Source organism: Natrix helvetica, assembly GCF_964273705.1.
Source record: "Natrix helvetica genome assembly, chromosome: 1".
NCBI lineage: Eukaryota > Metazoa > Chordata > Lepidosauria > Squamata > Natricidae > Natrix > Natrix helvetica.
This window is the reverse complement of record NC_138548.1, coordinates 229921257-229940271: the sequence shown is the minus strand read 5'-3', so window position 1 is coordinate 229940271 and position 19015 is coordinate 229921257. Positions and strand designations below refer to the sequence as shown.

The window sequence follows — 19015 nt, the reverse complement described above, 5'->3', positions numbered from 1 at the left end:
CCATCATGTTCTGCTTCTTTCCCTCCTGTGCCCCAATCTCTTCAAGCCATTTAAAATTAACAATTATTTAGAGAACATCAGTAGCCCTTACTCCTGCATCTGAAACATCTGGCTTAAAGAAGACTTTGCAGAAGTGGCAGTAGCTGGCAATCATCTAGATGGGGTTACACTGTAGGTGAAATAGATCCATTCTGCCAAGTCTCCTTCTTAGGATGGCTCCAGGTTCGAGAGAACTTTAATAAAGCATCCCCTCAAAATGGTTCATGGTGGGCTTTGTTTGTAGTAGGGAAGCTGACAGCTATGAGCACATCCGGCTTCTAGAAGCAGCATTCTTAATTGCTTGCAAATATTTCAAAAATATTTATTTATATTATGGGAATCATTCCTAGATTCAGCCTCTGGGCAGTCTTCAAAGTATAACAACAACAACAACAACAAAGGGTAAGGCAAGGATCTGTTTATGCTTGCCAGAATACCAGTACACAAGCATCTTAAAAAGGATGTTATAGAGATCTCATCTCCAGTCCTCTGTCCAATAGATGCTGCCCCTCCCTTTGGAAAAAAGGAAGGATCAAAAGGTTCACACCCGTTGCAGTACTCACCAACAGGCTTGACTACATATGGCTGGCATGAAGTGCAATCAAACCCCTCGTCTGCTGCCTGTTCTACTTCATCCTCGCTGAAAAGGTTGTCACATACAGCATGCATCCACCTGAGGAACAGACAGTTAGAGAGCAGTAGCACCTGCACTTCTGTTCTTTGTGGATGTTGCCAATGTTAAATGCTAAACATAGGTTGCTGCTCTTGCCTTAAATTTTGTCCTTCTAGGAGTTAGACTGTTCCTGCCATAAATCTTTTTGAAAGTGCAAGGCAAAAAGGAAAGGGCAAAGGGAAACACATATATGCACTTCAAGCATCCTAGTACATTTTAAGAGAGAAGGGAGGAAGCTAAAACATTTGAACCATTTCTGCCAGTCCACACACTGCCACTCACATCTTTCATTATTCAGGTTACATCTCGCTCTGTTCTCCAGGAATAAGACTAAGCCCTCAAAGGGCAAATTGACTGTGAAGGAAATGTTCTACAGATGTTCCCCAGAATGACCTCGACCACTGCCGGACAGGGGGACACTATGAAGGGATTAGAAATAATCCAGAATTAGGAGCCACGTCAGGACACACCATAGCATGAACCTGTGGTTTCTCCAGGAAATAAACCCTAGTATTAGGAGTTGTCCTCAGAGAAGAGAGGCAGCCAGGGAAAACTGAATCCTTAAGTGTGATGAATTTTGATCAAATGATCATGGGACCCTATAATGCCTGTAACTTTGGGGAATCGGTCATAATTAGCATATTAGTGAAGAGCTATAGATCAATCTTCCCTTTATTGGCAATTCTCCAATATATCTTATGTATTGGATAAAAGCTTAGACTTATATACCGTTTCACTGTGCTTTCCAGCCCTCTCTAAGCAGTTTATAGAGTCAGCATATTGCCCTCAACAATCTGGGTCCTCATTTTACTGAACTCGGAAGGATGAAAGGCTGAGTCAACTTTGAGCAGGTCAGGATCGAACTCCTGGAGTAAGCAGCGAGTTGGCCTGCATTCTAACCACTGCACCACCATAGCTCTTATATCATCCTGGCTCACATAAAAGCCACACACTAAACTTTCTAGAGGGTATTTCCCTTTCTTCTCATTTTCACGGCTTCAGTACACCTTCTCATCTGTGTCACTTGCCAATGTAATAATGCCAGCAAGAATTTGTAATGAATAATGAAAAAGAAATAAAGGAAAATTCTAGGCTACATTAGCATCCTTGAACTTTATCCTTTTGCAAGTTGAAGTGTCCATGAGTATAGCAATAAACAAACTACCCTAAAAGGATGTTCCAGGAAACAAAACAGATGCCAGGATCCAAAAGTATTTCCATAAATTTCATACCACGATAAAATGGTAAATACCAGGTGGGTCAAGGGATTAAGGCTTACCGTTCACAATGCTGACACTGGATTAAGAGGTCATCCTCAACATACTTCACGTGGCAGATGGGGCAAGTGACAAGACTGGCACAGGGAGCACAATGGGTGTAATTGCTCTGCCATTCACAGTGGAAGCCAGGTGAAACTGCTCCACACTGCACACAGCACACGCACCTGACAAAAAAGAGAGATGAGTAAACGATTACTGCTGCCTGTGAGATTCAACTTATTTCCCTCCTCATCTCTCAGAAGAGAAAGCCAAAAATACTTTAAAGTGGCAAAAAGAGCTCAGGAATTTTATCTTCTACATTATAGGTTCCTGTCTTCTAATTCTATTGGATGGGAACTACCATAACGCCCAGTCAGTAGAGCTGTCAGACTCCTGAATGCGAAATACTGTATTTTTTGGAGTATAAGACGCACCAGAGTATAAGATGCACCAAGATTTTGAAGAGGCAAATTAAAAAAAAAAGGTTTTGCACTCTGCAGATCTCCCCAAAACAGGCCATTTTTTGTCCCAAAAAAGGGCATGCATAGCCTTTAGGAAGCTTATAGACTGCTCCTAGGGGCTGGGGGAGGGGCAAAAACAAGCAAAAAATGGCCCGTTTTTCACTCATTTCTGCCCTCTCCAGCCCCCAGGAGCACTCTGGAAGCCTCCTAAAGGCTATGCACGGCCATTTTTGCAAAGGGGGCGGGGTTTCGGGAAGACAAAAATGCTGTATTCAGTGTATAAGACGCACCCAGATTTTCAGCTTCTTTTTTGAGGGAAAAAGGTGCGTCTTATACTCCGAAAAATACAGCAACATCATAATTACATAGTACGAATGACTAGCAGTGCCGGCACAGCGTGTAACATGTTCACGCTGGTGCAATAGGACTGGGTGTTTATTAATATGATTTATTGGGTTAGGGATTTTCTGTCTTCACTATGAGTTGTGTTGGGGGGGTGCACTTGAGAGAGCTCAACCAACCTCATTGTACATATGTACAACAAACAAATACATAAATAATTTTAATTCATTCAGTACATTTCATAGTTGTGAGGATGGGTATTTATAAGAGTTGTAATTGCAGAATATCTGGAGGACATTACATTGTGGAAATCTGGTTTTTCATTACAGTTTGCCACTACAAATTGTGCAACTATATATCAGAATGGTATAAAAAAAATTTTAATGGTCCTAGTAAATAAATAATGCATGGAGGTAATATTCTGTTTTTAGAAAATTGGAAGCATGTTATTGGAAAATATATATCTCATATTACTTTATAATGCAATTTGAAACATTTGATTTTATGTATAACTGAAAATGTACTTAACCAGGTGTTAGGTACGTTTTCAGCTAACCTAACCAACCAGAATTCCTAATAAGATTCTTATTGAGAATTCAGTGTATCAGCCAAGCACAAGAGCAAAGATTGGGAGAGGAAAAAGGGTTTCATTATGATACTTAATTTCCACTTTATTTGCAGCAAAATGCATCAGATGAATTTGCATAAAATGTTAATGAAATACTATTAAAGCATGATTCAGGAAATCATCCAAAGCGTTGTTCCTGCATATGCTAAACTACAACATGTGGATTGTGCTAAGCCAACAACCCAAACAAATCCTATGATGGGTTAACATATACACACAGTGTAATCTAGGCCCTTTGGAGAGCCCTACAGAAATGTTGATCTGTCGCTCACCATTTACATTTCCAGCCGCCCTTGGGCACGGTGTTGAGAGGTGGATCCAGGCAGTATGTGTGGTAGCTGATGTCACAATCATCGCAGAGCAGCAGGCGGGAGGGATCAGATGCTTTGCCACACACTTCACACACAATGCATTCCACACAACGCCAACCCTTCAGCAACATCACCTTTGTAATCTTAACACAGAAAGAGAGGCAGATATGGAGAAAGGGAGGCCTACACATAGTTGAAAGTCTGGTGGGTCCTGGTGGGAGAGGTTATTGAGAGCATACAATGTTGCTTAACTGGGACCCAAGGCATATGGACTGCAGAACATCTGGCACTCCTCTGTGTCGATGGTTCTCAGCCTTGCCTGCTAATAAGGTAAAGGTTCCCCTGGCACATACTGTATGTGCTGGTCATTCCTGACTCTAGGGGGCAGTGCTCATCTCGGTTTCAAAGCCGGAGAGCCAGCGCTGTTCAAAGACGTCTCTGTGGTCATGTGGCCGGCATGACTAAATGCCATAGGCGCACGGAATGCTGTTACCTTCCCACCAAAGGTGGTTCCTATTTTTCTACTTGCATTTTTACGTGCTTTCGAACTGCTAGGTTGGCAGAAGCTGGGACAAGTAATGGGAGCTCACTCTGTTACACAACACTAGGGATTCGAACCGCTGAACTGTCGAACTTTCTGATCGACAAACTCAGCATCTTAGCCATGTGTCCCTTTGCCTACTAATAGTGTAGGACAAATGATCTATCATCCCGTGAGTGTGGAGGATGGAAACTGCAGTGCAATAACAACAGGATGGGGTGTTTGGGACCCACTGCTTGTAAATTTGTTGTATGACTACTCTCCCATAGGGTTTACTACACTATAGATTAGCATAGATAAGCTCTTGAAGTTTGCTAACTGCACAAGAAATAGAAAACCAGGCCAAAAAAAAAATCACTTATTTATAAATTTAATTCATCACCCATTTTTTAAAAAAAGTTATTTCCTAATCAATTCCAATGACACAATAGATCGTTCGAATCCTAGGGGTCTAATGGAACTTCCACAGGCCAGGATGATAAGTTGACAGGTGCCCACAGTTTGCTTTAAAAAAAAAAAATTATCCCCATTCCAATGTGGGATCCTTGGTGCTTCCTGAGCTTGGTGCCGATGATGTTACCTAACGTGATAATGAAATGAAATGAAAACAACCAAGCTCAGAGAGTCTCAAGGACCCCACAGTTCAATTCTGAGCTACAAGAATTCTCTATTCTATTGGTATCCCAACCCAATCTTTCCTGTATACTATTAGTTCTCTCCAAACACCCCAGTCCCCAAACCCGTGAGAAACCAAATGATAACTACCACACTTCAGAAGTGGAATCCTATTTTTCAAAACTTCTCTCCTCTGATGAATCCTCCAGATTGCTGGATTCTAATCCTTGTCCTTGGTTTGCCACTTTAGTTATGGAAGGAGGAGGATGTAGTCCACGATATAGTTAGGCAGACGGGGCAGATCTGATTGCATTGCCTAACTAGGGATGTGATAGGTAGCATTTTGGGGAGGAGGGAGGAATTTTAGGGGAGAAGGGTAGCTAAAATCAGGTCTTACCTTGCTGTTTACACAATAAGGATGGTAACACTGAGAACACTGAGAACAAGCCAGGAGATGTCCCTCTGCGCCACGGCCAAAACTACCACACACTACGCACATGTCCTATCCAGGAAAGGAGAAAAATCAGGATGAGAACGATCAGATCTCCCCAAGCCTAGGGAAAGCGTCTACATATCTACCCTCACTTTTCTGTTATTCTGCCTACTCTATTGATGGTAGGTACCATGTTTCCCCCGAAAATATGACAGGGTCTTATTTATTTTCTTTTGACCCCCGAAATAAGTGCTTGGCCTTATTTTTGGGGAGGTCTTATTATTTTTGAGGTGCAGGAAGCAGTAAGTGTGGTCACCTCATGGCTGCTGCTGTGTTGCAATATTTTCGGGGGAGGGCTTATTTTAGCGCATGCGCTCAAAAGCCCGATTGGGCTTATTATCTGGGGAGGTCTTATTTTGGGGGAAACAGGGTATGTATGTTATTACCACCCCTTCCCATAAACACACAGATAGTTGGCCATAAAAAGCAAATGCTACATTGCATTCTGGCTTTTAACTGGTTAAATCATAATTTCCAAGCGTATACCATTATCCTAACTGGAAAACTACATGAAATCTGCCATTTGCCACTAGAATGCAAAAGCTTGTTTCCTAACAAAGCAGATCGCCCCAAGAATGGAACACAGACCCGATTATAAAGTGACAAGCTGAATATGTCTCAATAACTTTGAAGGCTATCAGATCTATGTGCCATCTAAGTTTAAAGAGAATGATGCCGACTTCAATTGGGTGTTATCAGTCAGCTACAGGATGTCTTACATGAAACAGACTGAGCCTCATCCTGCAAGGCAGCATCTTCCCTCTTTAAAGCAATGAGCATGTTCCGGAGCTTTGCACGGTATAAGGTTTATATTTTTTAAAAAAATTGCTCTTCTTTGAGCCCTCTTATGCATCCCACTCAAACAAACGAAAGACATCAATCTGGGTCAATCTTTCCTTCCACTGAGGGAATTAATGCAATCGGAAACCGACTGAAGTTAGCCGACCCACCTGCATTAGCACAAACTTGTCTGTGTTGGAGAAGAGCACCACTGTGTTTTGCATTGTGTCGTCGTCGTCGTCTTCCTCCTCTTTGCTTGGGGAGCTGTCAATATCGGCCAGCTTGTAGAAGAGAGTGCAGAAGCACAAAGTAAGGGTTGAAAGGCATTTAGAACAGGTGTGCCAAAAGTGTGGCCTGCATCCCATTTCCAGAACAGGAGAGGGGGCCTCATTTTTTCAGGGTGTTTTTCTTTTTTGTCCATAGTGGAACTGATTAAAATGGGGGTTTGAGGTACCCATTTTATTTCTTAAGAGTCTCCTTAAGATATTGCTCCCAAAATGCATTGTATTTCAGGAATGTGGCCCCAGGCATGCCGCATGGAACCTGCTGTGGCCTTCAACTGACAGAACCTAGGCACTGTTGGGAGTCCTCCTCAAGATGGCTGCCGAAGCGAGAGGCTACCTTTCTCTTATTCACGATCTGCTGTGTTTGCTGCCAGAGCTGGTCCTTTGGCAGGCCTGCCCCCCTGGATTTGAATGGGGGCACTTAGGCAGGACCCAAGACTCAGGAAGAACTTATGTGCTGCTACTTTAGTAAGCACCCATAGCTGAGGGCACACGGGACAGGTAGCTTCAGCCTGCTCATGATACACCAGAGAGTCCTGTCCATACTACAGAAGAGGAGGCCGACCAAGTACTCAAACTATCTGTCTTCTTCTCTCACAGGGCAAGAGGCCTCGGTAGGATGTCCCTGTTCCCAAGCCTACCCTTGAAAGAGCACGAGGGGAAGGCAATTTCAACAAGCAGAGCTTCTCCATCTCCTTACAATGCACTCCTCCAAAAGGGGAGAAACCCTATCGTAGCTAAACGACAACCAGCCAACCGAGGAGGAATCCCCTAGAAAACCCATTTAAAATCAGGAAGGGAGATAAGAAAACTCAGACCACTGGCTCCAGTCATTGCAGGAAGGACTACAGGACCAGCCAACTGTAGGCAGATCGATAATGCTTCGCTACCTGCCTCTCCAGCCGAGCCACACAAAGAATTAAGATGGAGGCCCTGACAGCTAGTCTTTTGACTTACAACCCTTTCGTTTTGTGATTGTTTGAAGATACGACGGCACTGAAAAAGATGACGTATGCCCATTTTTCATACTTAGAACCGTTACAGCATCCCCATGGTCACATGACCAAAATTTGGATGCTTGCCAACCGGTTCAATATTTGTGATGGTTGCAGTGTCCCCGGGCTCATGCGATCGCCTTTGGCAAACTTCTGACAAGCGAAGTCAAGGGGGGGGAAGCCGGATTCACTTACCAACCGTGTTACTAACTTAACAACCGAAGTGATTCGCTTAACCACCGTGGCAAGAAAAGTCGTAAAACGGGGCAAGCCTCACTTAACAACCGTCTCACTTGGTAACAGTAAGCTTGGGCTCAATTTTGGTTCTAAGCCCGTGCTTGCTCTCTATATTAGCTAATCTCCCATCTTCTGGGAACTGTAAGGTGTCTTAGACTGGATCCCACTCATCCCATCCGATCCCAGTCCCAAATATTGTCCTGCCTTCTAAAAGCTGCCCCTACCGCCAGTGTCTCGATGGAAGAAGTGGTGGATTTCAAACGTGATCGGCCCCGCCCTCGGCCCGTGTGAGACCCTCCCCGAGGCCGTCTCCTCCCAGGAAAACTGCTGCTGCGACCCTATGACCAAAAGAAAAAAAAGGGAGGGAGAATAATGGCTGGAGATATAGGGGAGTTATAGACATCCTCTATTTCACCACCCTTCCTCCAGGACTCCCCTACATGCAGGTGGGGAGGGGGGATTTCAATAGTGTATGAAGGAGACAGCAAACAACACTCAAAACCAGCCGGCTCAAGGCATCCGCTTACCTGCTTGATACGAGAGCGGGCTGGGGAGCTACGCCGTCGCCCCTTCTCACATTCGCCTTTTACATCAAACAGCAGAGAGTCCTCCATTTCTCCCAGAGGCAAAGAGGCTCCGTCTTCCCTCTGCAGACTGACGTCTGTGGAGGTTAAGCCACCCATCTCTAGGGAAAGCGAGCCTCCACCTTCGTGGTACGGGGAGGCAAAGGGGAGCTCTGAGCCTGGGAAGCTGCTGGCGCTGGCGTCCCCCTGACTCAAGTTTGAGATCTCATTCACAATATCTGACTTCACTAGGTGGTGAGGCCTGGGGGACGGGGATGCTGGCCCTAGTTCCTCCTCTCCAACAGCACCTCCTTCAAGTGGGATGGCAGATCCATAAGCTTCCATTGGAAGAGACGTTCTGTCCAGCAATTCCACCTCTACGGGGGAAGGAGAGCGCTTGGACTCATTGGCAAAGCTGAGGTGAATCCCACTGGGTTCTGGTTCAGCGGTGGCATGCCCTTCATCTAATCCCTCCTCTTCACTCAGCTGCGGGGAGAATCTCTGTTCATGTTCCATCTTAGGTGCTGCTGTCCCCTCTGCCTCTTCCTCCACCTCCTCCTCCTCCTCTTCCTCCACCTCCTCCTCTTGGTTGGGTTGGATTCTATCCCTGTCAGGGCTGTCAAGGCCCGAGGCTTCCACCTCTGTGTCCATGGGCTCTTCGCTGGGCTCTCCTTCTTCGACTGTTTCTGAAGAGCCACCCTGGAGCACACCAAGTGAAGGAGGATTCCTTGGAGAGGATGCTGCTTCCTGGGCCAAGAGTGAAGATGGAAGGTGACTCTCTGGGGGCTCTGGCTCTGCGGGCAGCAATTCAAAGGCAGGATGCTCTTTGGCACCAAGTGGGGACTCCTCCGTGTGAGCAGAAAACACTGGATCTGAAGGATGGAAGGATATAAGAAGAAAGATAAGGAAACCCGAGGAGAAAGGAGCAAAACTCACACAGGGAAGAAGCATAATTTAGAAGATTATGTTTATTTATAAAATTTATTTAGAAGATTTACATGGCTGCCCAAAGTCACTCTCAGCTTTAAAGGTAAAGGTAAAGGTTCCCCTCACATATATGTGTTAGTCATTCCCGACTCTAGGGGGCGGTGTTCATCTCCATTTCAAAGCCAAAGAGCCAGCGCTGTCCAAAGACATCTCCATAGTAATGTGGCCGGCAGGACTAAATACCAAAAACGCACGGAATGCTGTTACCTCCCCATTAAAGGTGGTTTCTATTTTTCTACTTGCATTTTTACATGCTTTCAAACTGCTAGGTTGGCAGAACCTGGGACAAGTAACAGGAGCTCACTCCATTATGTGGCACTAGGGATTCGAACCGTCGAACTGCTGACCTTTCTGATCGACAAGCTCAGCGTCTTAGCCCTTGAGCCACTGTGTCTCTTCTCTCAGTTTACATAACAATAAAAACCCCAATATGCAAACAATAAAAACAATAACTCCTACACCCTTGGCAACAACCATCAATCAGATAAGCCACTTGATAGGCTCCATCCCACTCTGGATTCCCCAGGCATCCCGTAGTAGAACCAGATCTTCAGAGCCCTGCAAACGAAGGTCAAATTGGGGGCCAGTCTAATCTCTGCAGGGATGATGTTCGTGGATGATGGTGGGGGAGAGAACCACCACGGAGAAGGCTCTTCTTTTGGGTCCCGCCAGATGTACCTCCTTAGGAGACGGGACCCACAACATTCCTTGCCTCCTAGTTCTAGCGGGTAAGCCAGGAAAAGATGGTCTTTCAAATTAACATGGTCCCAAGCCATGAAGGGCTTTAAAGGCAAGAGCCAGCAACTTGAATCCCACTAACAGAATCAAAACAAGGAACAAAATCTGTCCTCACCATCTCTAAAAATACTGGACTGTAGGGTGATCCTTTTTTGTGTTCTAAAATTTAGCACTCTATCCAAGATATGCAACTCACCTGGTGGTACTGGGGGAGGTGGTGGTGGGGAGGGGGCTTTTTCAGGCTCTAATGCTGTTTCCACTTCCATTTGCTCCTGCCCTACAGTGGCTTCCAACTCCACACTGGACAGTTCTAAAGGTCTGTCTGCATCTGGAACAGAAACACGCATCTTGTTTAAAAGACTCTGCAGAGAGATCAAATCTAACTCCCTGTCTAGTTCTTCACAAAACAGCACTTCAAGGTTTCTTCGGACCTGTATTAACTCCTGGGTAGATGAATGCAGGAGATGAAACAGGATAGTAGCCAGGTTTTCTTGCTCTAGAGTTGTTCCATGATTTCTGAGCCTATCCACACAACAGTTTGGCGTGCAGCCACCAAGGCCACAAACAAAAAGCCAAGTAAGATTTGTACTGAGCCTCATGTATAATTCTGGCTCATGTCATTTGTTTCAGCCTAGCCAACTGCTGTAAAAAGCATGAGCACATGATGGCTCTTCTCAGATTCAATATAGCCTACCGTGTTTCCCCCAAAATAAGGCAGGGTCTTATTTTCTTTTTCCCCACAAAATATGGCTTGGGCCTTATTATGAGGGGAAGGTTTATTGTTTTGGGGTTGCCGGGCGGCTGCTCTCTTGCAAGCGGGCTCCCAAAGAGCCGGGCACAGCCTCATGGGCAAATGGCTGTTCATGCACCATGTTCTTCTTCATGCGCCTCCCAGCTTCACGATGCCCTGGACCAGCTCTCCCTGCTGAGCCAGGGCACCTCCGCTGCCGCCGCCACCATCCCAGCATGGCTTTTTCGGCAGCTTCCAAACTGAGTCTTCCAGCAGTGGCCGCTCTGGGCATATGCTCTATGGTTGTACACTCTGCCGGCAGCTGGCCCACAACCACAGAGTGTACGCCCAGAGTGGCCACTGCTGGAAGTCGGTTTGGAAGCTGCCGAAAAAGCCATGCTGGGTTGGTGGCGGCGGCGGCAGCGGAGGTGCTCTGGCTCTGGGGGGAGAGCTGGGCCAGGGCATCATGAGGCTGGGAGGCGTGCGAGCAGGAGCGGAACAGCCACTCGCGCAACCCCTCTCCAGCGATGCAGAGCGCCTTTCACTGGCATTTCGAAGGTGCCAAGCCGAGAGCCGGGCGTCGGCGAACAGGTGCTCACGCGGCTTGGCGAAATCTCTAGGTCAGTGAATGACGCTATGCCCAGCTGGAAAGGGGTTTTGCCGGGTGGCTGCTCATGAGCGTGGTCGCTTCATGGCTATTGTAGTTGCGCTGCTGTGACAGCTCAACACAGCCATTCGCCCATGAGCCTGTGCCCGGCTCTTTGGGAGCCCATTCGCATGAGAGCAGCCGCCCGGCAACCCCCCCTCTTTAGCTGGGCACAACACTGTTCACCAACCTAGCGGTATGCCAAAGGCGCCAAGCAACGCAATTACCTTTGCCTGCCCCCCCCGGTTCCCACGGCTTGGCACCTACAGGATACCGCTAGGTTGGTGAGCGGCGCTCTGACTGGCCGGAGGTGGGGGATTGTTCAGGGGGCTTATTTGCGGGGGAGGGCTTATATTTTTGCCCACCAGAAAAATGTGGCATGGCCTTATTATCAGGACATGTTGTATTTTCAGGGAAACATGGTACTTCCAAAAGTAGAAAGGTGGTGACTCACCAAGGGGCTGCTGGCCAGTCTCCAGTGGCACTTGTTCTTCTTGTTGCATGCTTACAGGGCTGACGTGACCTTCTAGTTGTCCCTGACTGGCCACATCAACTTCCTCTGGGGGTTGAGGGGAAATCACCTGGTCGGTTGTGAGGATGCTGCTTGTTGGGGGAATATGCCTAAGGTGTTCAAAAGGAAGCATTTGAAATGAATTGTTTGAGGCTAGAAGTTGCATTCACCAGAGTTTTCTCTATAAATATTCCCTCTAATAATCCCATGAAGCATGCCTTTATAATTACTTCTCTTATAGCTTTAGAGCAGTGGTTCTCAACCTGTGGGTCGGGACCCCTTTGGGGGTCGAACGACCCTTTCGCAGGGGTTGCCTAAGACCATCGGAAAACACATATTTTCGAAAAAATACAGAAAACATAAAACAATTTTATGGTTGGGGGCCACCGCAACATGAGGAACTAAAGGGTCGCGGCATTAGGAAAGTTAAGACCCACTGCTTTAGAGGGAGGGAGAGTGGTAGCCTAAGGCTACTTCGTGAATATTGTGGTAGACATAATGACTGTTTATATCTCACCGGTCACTCACCGTTTGCCATCTCGGTGTCAATTTTTAATAACCACATATAATTTTTTTTCAAGCTTGATCTGCCCCAAAGCAGGACCTTCAATTGTTCCTGGTGCACTCTAGTCCAGCCATCATCACTTTAATGGAGTACCGTATTTTTCGGAGTATAAGACGCACCTTTTTCCCTCAAAAGAGAGGCTGAAAATCTGGGTGCATCTTAAACACTGAATACAGCATTTTTGGCCTCCCCAAACCCCGCCCCCTTCACCAAAATGGCCGTGCATAGTCTTTGGGAGACTTCCAGAGTGCTCCTGGGGGCTGGGGAGGGCAGAAATGAGCGAAAATGGGGGTGTTTTTTGCTCATTTTTGGCACACACACCCCAGCCCCCAGGAGCACTCTATAAGCCTCCTAAAGGCTATGCATACCCTTTTTTGACAAAAAATTGGCCATTTTGGGGAGGTCTGCATAATGCAAAAACTTTTTTTTTAAATTTGTCTCTTCAAAATCTTGGTGAGTCTTATACTCCGGTGCACCTTATACTCCGAAAAAATATGGTACAACTACTTCTCTCTTGGTTGCCCTCTTCTTCCCTTTCATTGCATCTTTTCCAGCATTATCTACTTCTCAAGGGAGCTGCCTAATGTGTCCAAAGTATGATCTTGACAGTCATATTTGGAGGTCAAGGAAAGCAGAGATTTAGTCTCTCCCCATTCGTATTGGCCTATTATTTACTGAATGGCATTGGTGATTCGCTCTAACTTGGAGCAAAGAGTGAACTGACTAATATCCAACAAATCTAATATGAATGAGGGAAACTGAATTTCTGCTTTCCTTGATCTGGTAAAATCTGATGTTTCATCTAAAAGAGTGAAATGTTCCATTCTCCCGAAAGCCCTTCAGGCTAAAGTGAAAACCTGAACTTATCGTCAATGTCTTTTGCACTCATAAAGCATAGGAAATTCAGTTGCAATATGAGAGCCCCTATAGCCAATGGAGGAAGAATCTTAAGCTTCCACCAGGGGGAGATACTCTCTCAATTTTAATAGTAATCCAGGTGGAAAAAACAAACCTATAAACTGAAAACATGTGAAAACATAACTTCTGCCAGAAGCATTGGATGCCCAGCTCCATATGGGCCAAGGAACCATTATCAGAGCATCACTGCTTACACAGAAGAGTAAAAGATATCCCTTTACAGCAGAGGTCTCCATGACTTGTGGACTATGCTGGCTATGCTGGCTGGAGAATTCTGAGAGTTGAAGTCCACAAGTTTTAAAATTGCCAAGTTTAGGGACTCCTTTACAGGATGTTCAAATAGCAGATACTTAATCAACCTTGGCAGAATTGGAGTGCCTCTCTCTCAGCTGCACAAATAATGGCAATTCTCTCCACATCAGTTAAGCATCGGTTTTTATAATATCTAATGAAATATTTGTGCACGAATATACAAAGGAATCACATGCCATGTTGCCTTTTTATAGGTACCGTAGTGGACGCCACAACGTCAGCTCCAAACTCACAATGACTGACCATGAATCTTAAACTGTTCAATGCTACAGCGAACATGGATCTGAAAATTTCATATATCAAAGTGGGCATATTTGACAGGGAAAATAGAGCGAGTGGTTACAAGTTAAAAAATACACACGGTGAAAAGCCTCCCCCCCCCCCAAAAAAAAAAGGTAGAATGTTTCATAAAGATGTGAGATCTGTAAATACAGCTAGAAAGTAGTGGAAATCGTATGGTATGTTATGAAGAATGAATGTTTGTCGAAAGAACTTAAAAACAGTTGGGTATAAAAGTATGTGCCTGCTCCCTCAGTGAGGAAAACAAAAGTACTTTGAATGCTTAGTAGTAGGAATGAAGTACTTAAGTATGGGTGGTAAAACAGGGCAAGAGATAAGGTCAAGAATAAGGTGGTTAAGAGAATACGGATCATATATGAAAATCAAATTAAGAGAAAGGTAGTCCTTGACGTATAACAGTTCATTTAATGACCATTCGGAGATACAACGGCACTGATAAAAGTGACTTATGAGCATTTTTCACACTTATGACCGCTGCAGCATCCCCATGGTCATGTGATTTACGTTTGGATGCTTAACTACTGACTCACCTTTATGATGGTTGCATGTGGATCCCCTTTTGCAACCTTCTGCCAAGCCAAGTCAATGGGGAAGCCAGATTCACTTAACAACCGTGTTACTAATTGAACAACTGAGAGCAATTCACTTAACAAATGTGGCAAGAAGAGTCATAAAATAGGACAACACTTGGTTAAGAAATGTCTCACTTAACAAGATAAATTTTGGGCTCAAGGGTGGTTGAGGACTACCTGGAGTTTGGACTCAAATACAAAGAATGAATGTATACCAAATCGCAAAACCAATACATGAAAGGAGAGTGAACGGTTGAGAAGGCAGCTTGGACAGAATTGATGAAATCAAGAAAAAGTTGAAAAGTCTAAAAGATAAAACGATCCCATATGACATGATGCACGAATGTGGTGAATGCCAAGAGCAGGCGGCCCTATAGCTTATTATACGAGGCTTCATATATGAGGATTTATTTTCAGTGCAAACATATCTTGCAATCACCCTCAGCAGCAGAAAACAAGGTAAGCCATCACTCCAGACAAGCCATTTAACTGAGGCCAAAGACAGGGGGATTTAGTTCAGCTGAAGGAACTCACTCTGGACTGTGCTGCACAGCCTCTGTACTATTAGCTTTGTTGCAGCGCTGCTCGCGACATCCTTCACACAGAGAGTAGTTCTCGTACCACTGAATGCTGGACTCCAATGAGGATGGGCGGAAGCCGCAGTCAGAACAAACACGGCAGCTCTGGAAGGAAAGAGAAATACAGGCATTCAGAACGGGAAAAGAGCATGGGGGCCAGAGGGGGGGGGGGCATCTTTAGTAGACAGCCTGATTGCATTGGATTTTGCTAAAAACTGTGACTAATAGGGTCAGGTGTATTTTGATAGTGCAAGTAAATAGACGCCGCTAAAGCACCAGAAAACAAATGTAGTTCGTGTGTGTGTGTGTATCTTTCATTGGAGCAATCGATTCCATTTGACTGGATGGGAAAGACTATCCTTAATATATGGGACTTTTTCTTATATAAGCATTGTAGAATTCATGTAAATTGATCCATGGTTAGGTGATATACAGTAGTTTGGGAATTCTAATATAAAATATTTTAGATATGCTTATGAGAGGAAACAATTTCCCTAGCCTAATCATAATAAAATGGGCTTCCCTCCCCACAAATCATGAGATTAATTTATCTAAATGTCTTCAATCTACAGAGGCAGTAAAAATATGAGGTTTGCCAAATTTCAAGAACCCAGCCATGTAAAGAATAGCAGTCTCACTCTTTGAAAACTGATATGCTCTTGAAATGTTTTCTAGGATGCCTCTGCCACAGTAAAAGGACAGGAACTTACTTAAAAATACAATTAGAATCTCAAAATTCTGCTTTCCCTACCAACTCTTTCAAAGATTCCAAAAGTTATGTGGGCTTGTCAACGTTTTCCAACTCTTCAACAACAAAATCAATTCTGCTCAGGCTGAAGATAAGAACTCTTAAAATAAGGAATCACAGCCAAACATGGTGTACTGCCTTACATTAAGCAATGATCTGGGCTCTGGACAATCTTTTAGACCCAACCCAGGTTGATCACCGGAGTAATCTTTTTAAGACCATTGAAAATAGTAACATTCACAGCTTGTTTTTATGAAAAGAGAATTTCTGAATGTTTATAGACAGTTCTCTTTGCCACTATAGTCGTATTACTTAAAATCCCAGTGCAACAGACCTATACAACATTCCTTCAGTGTTTTCTTTCATACACACATTCATTCATTCATTCATTCATTCATTCATTCAATTTATATGCCACCATCTCACTACCCAAAGCAAAATACCCAAATACAACCCATGAAAGCCCCAGCCTTGCATTTACACCCCTCATGCCCTTGCAAACATGTCATGAAAGAGAAACTAGAAGGATTTGCTGTACACTCTAAACTAAGCAGAGTTTATCATTGTAATAACGCCAGTTAGTTTTAACAATAGGGCATTGTAAGAGCCAGGACTGTAATCCATTTTGTTCCTGGCTTCTTTGAATAAATTTTAACCAATATTAAGCAATGCCTCCTCTTTCTGAATGGAATCCTGAGCTTTAGTTACTTAAAACCTGGTCCCAAATGCTACAATCACCTTTTGCAGCCGTGTCAGAAAGGAGGGGGCAGGAAGGAGATGATGGCTTGTTCACACTGAACTATTGTTTAGTGTCATATCCAAAACAGATCAATGGCTATAAACATGACAGGAGTTTAAAGACTGTAATTTACAGGAAGTGTATTTAGTTAAGGGAGAAATTCACAGCAATGTAAGAACATGGTTCTTAATCCTTAGGCCAGCAAACATACAGATACATTATGGGATTCCCTCCAGATATCCACTGGACAGAAAAAATGAGAAGCATTACCACTGATCTTCTCAAACACAGATATTCCTTGACTTACAACAGTTCATTTAGTGACCGTTCAAAGTTGTAACGGCATTGAAAAAAGTGACTTACGACTGTTTTTCACACAACCCCTGCAGCATCCCTGTGGTCCCCGTGATCAAAATTGGGATGCTTGGCAACGGGTTCATGTTTACGAACGGTTGCAGTGTCCCGGGGACATGTGATCATCCTTTGCGACTTCTGACCAGAACAAAGTCAACAGGGAAGCCAGCTTCACCTAACAACCATGTTATGAACTAAACTGCAATGATTCACTTAACAACCGGGGCAAGAAAGGTTGTAAAATGGGGCAAAACCCACTTAACAAATGTCCCACTTAGCAACATACAATTTGGGCTCCATTGTGGCCATACATCGAGGACTACCTGTACTCGTCCTGAACAAAATCAGCAAATACGCGCATTTCTTTGTCTAACTGGCTGAGATGGGAAGATTCAGGATTAAGGAGAGAAATTATCCAAACGTGGTCACCTCGTGTTTTTTTGCTTATCTGCTCGAAAAGGCATGGCTTACTTTGCACTTCCAGAAGTCTGTGGGGAGGCTCTCAATAGCAGGTTTCAAGCAGTAGGTGTGGTAGCATTTTTCACAGGCTTCGCACACTAGCATCTTGCTGTCCTCACCAGACAGCCTGAAAGGAAGAGACATCACACATCCCAGTCAAACCAACGGGTCCTCATCCTCAGTCCTCCTTCCTGAGGTACTCGGCACGTGCCGAGGGTTTTCACACGCACCTGCAGGTTTGGCAAACCTTGCATTCATGACACTGCCAGCCCGAGCGTTTCCGCGGCGTTACCGTGATCTCCAAGCAGGTGCCATGATAGTGCAAGCCACAGCTAGTGCAGAAGAGCAGGTCGCGAAGTTCCCCTGGAGCATCGCACACCATGCAGCGTGAATCCTCTGCAGAAAGAAAAGAAGTCGGACTGAAAAACCACTTTGAAAAAAAGATACTGGAGTGAATTCCTTCCCCATTAATCCGAGCCCTCTCCTTAGAGCCAAATCCAGAAACACCCCATTCACACTCTGGACTTCTCTTGTTCTAATCCTTTTGTGTCAACTGTACCCATTAAAGTGACTTCTCTTTGACTCTAGACAATTCAAAGGGTAGAATTCGGTCATAATCCCAGGAAACGGCTCTTGGCACAATCCTGCAAAGACTTACCCATCTGTACAGCCTGATCGAGATGCTCTGGACACAGAAGTTTCAAACTCTTCATGGATTGGAAGCAGCCACTAGCCGCGGCACAGGGGAAGTGATAGTGGCGCTGGCATCCTTCTGCGTGGCATGGAATAGTAGCACCCTGCCTTTTACAGTGTTCACATTTCTGCAAAAAGCAAGGCAAGGTTATAGCTAGCAGGACAAAAGCACTATTCCTGCATAGAAAAGTAGCAAAAAAGAGAGGCAGAAACGTGTCCCATACCCAGTGATGAAATCACTGTGGCCAGGCAGTTGTGTTTAAGGAAGAATGAGTTGTAAACATAATTAAGAATAATACTACTATGATTTCACTTTGGCCACAGTTTATAAGACGTGAACTAAAGACATTCTGCAGACTGGGGATTAGAACACAGTACCAATCTTCTCATTGGTGTTTATTAATTGAATATAAAAAAGAAACACATGAACAAAAATTAAAAAGATTGTAGCATTTTTAAAAAGGGGCCAAAACATCCAAAACATATCTGTACAAGTGTGTATGCTACATAGGCATTTTAATGAATGATAACTATATTCCATTATTATCATACATAGCTAATCTACATTGGTAAGGGGTTCATTCATAAGTTACTAATGCCATCAACTCAGCAAACCATAGTGTAGTTTCCAACGCAGAATAAATACCGTATTTATTCGAGTATAACGCGCAAAATTTTGTACCAAAAAAAGGAATCAAAGTGTGGGTGCGCGTTATAAATGAGGGCTGGGCAGGGGTGGTGGGGAAAAAAACGTCCCCTCGTTGCCGCTTCATTTCTTCGCCTCGCTCGCAGCCGCAGCGAAAGGCAAAGGAAAAGAACCGTCCCCTCTTCATTTCTTCCCCTCGCTGGCAGTCCCAGCGAAAGGCAAAGGAAAAGAAACGTCCCCTCTTCATTTCTTGGCAGTCCCCATTTTAAATAAATATTGTTACCGGTAATTTTATTTC

At 44.6% G+C, this 19015-nt stretch overlaps 1 protein-coding gene across 11 annotated transcripts in view; it reads right to left on the bottom strand.

Moving 5' to 3' along the window:
* KMT2D (lysine methyltransferase 2D) overlaps positions 1-19015 on the bottom strand; it is a 128598-nt gene that overhangs the window by 76465 nt on the left and 33118 nt on the right. For 10 of the 11 annotated variants that reach the window (XM_081939640.1, XM_081939641.1, XM_081939637.1 and 7 more), the window contains exons 6-18: positions 18037-18199; positions 17609-17774; positions 17391-17505; positions 15035-15183; positions 11777-11943; positions 10143-10274; positions 8186-9093; positions 7883-7996; positions 6313-6423; positions 5267-5371; positions 3675-3856; positions 1992-2156; positions 603-712 (exon numbers count right to left, since the gene is read on the bottom strand). In XM_081939640.1, the coding sequence (XP_081795766.1) occupies positions 603-712; positions 1992-2156; positions 3675-3856; positions 5267-5371; positions 6313-6423; positions 7883-7996; positions 8186-9093; positions 10143-10274; positions 11777-11943; positions 15035-15183; positions 17391-17505; positions 17609-17774; positions 18037-18199 (2587 nt within the window). The remainder of the gene's footprint in view (positions 1-602; positions 713-1991; positions 2157-3674; positions 3857-5266; positions 5372-6312; positions 6424-7882; positions 7997-8185; positions 9094-10142; positions 10275-11776; positions 11944-15034; positions 15184-17390; positions 17506-17608; positions 17775-18036; positions 18200-19015) is intronic. The other variant, XM_081939646.1, reaches the window with a different exon arrangement.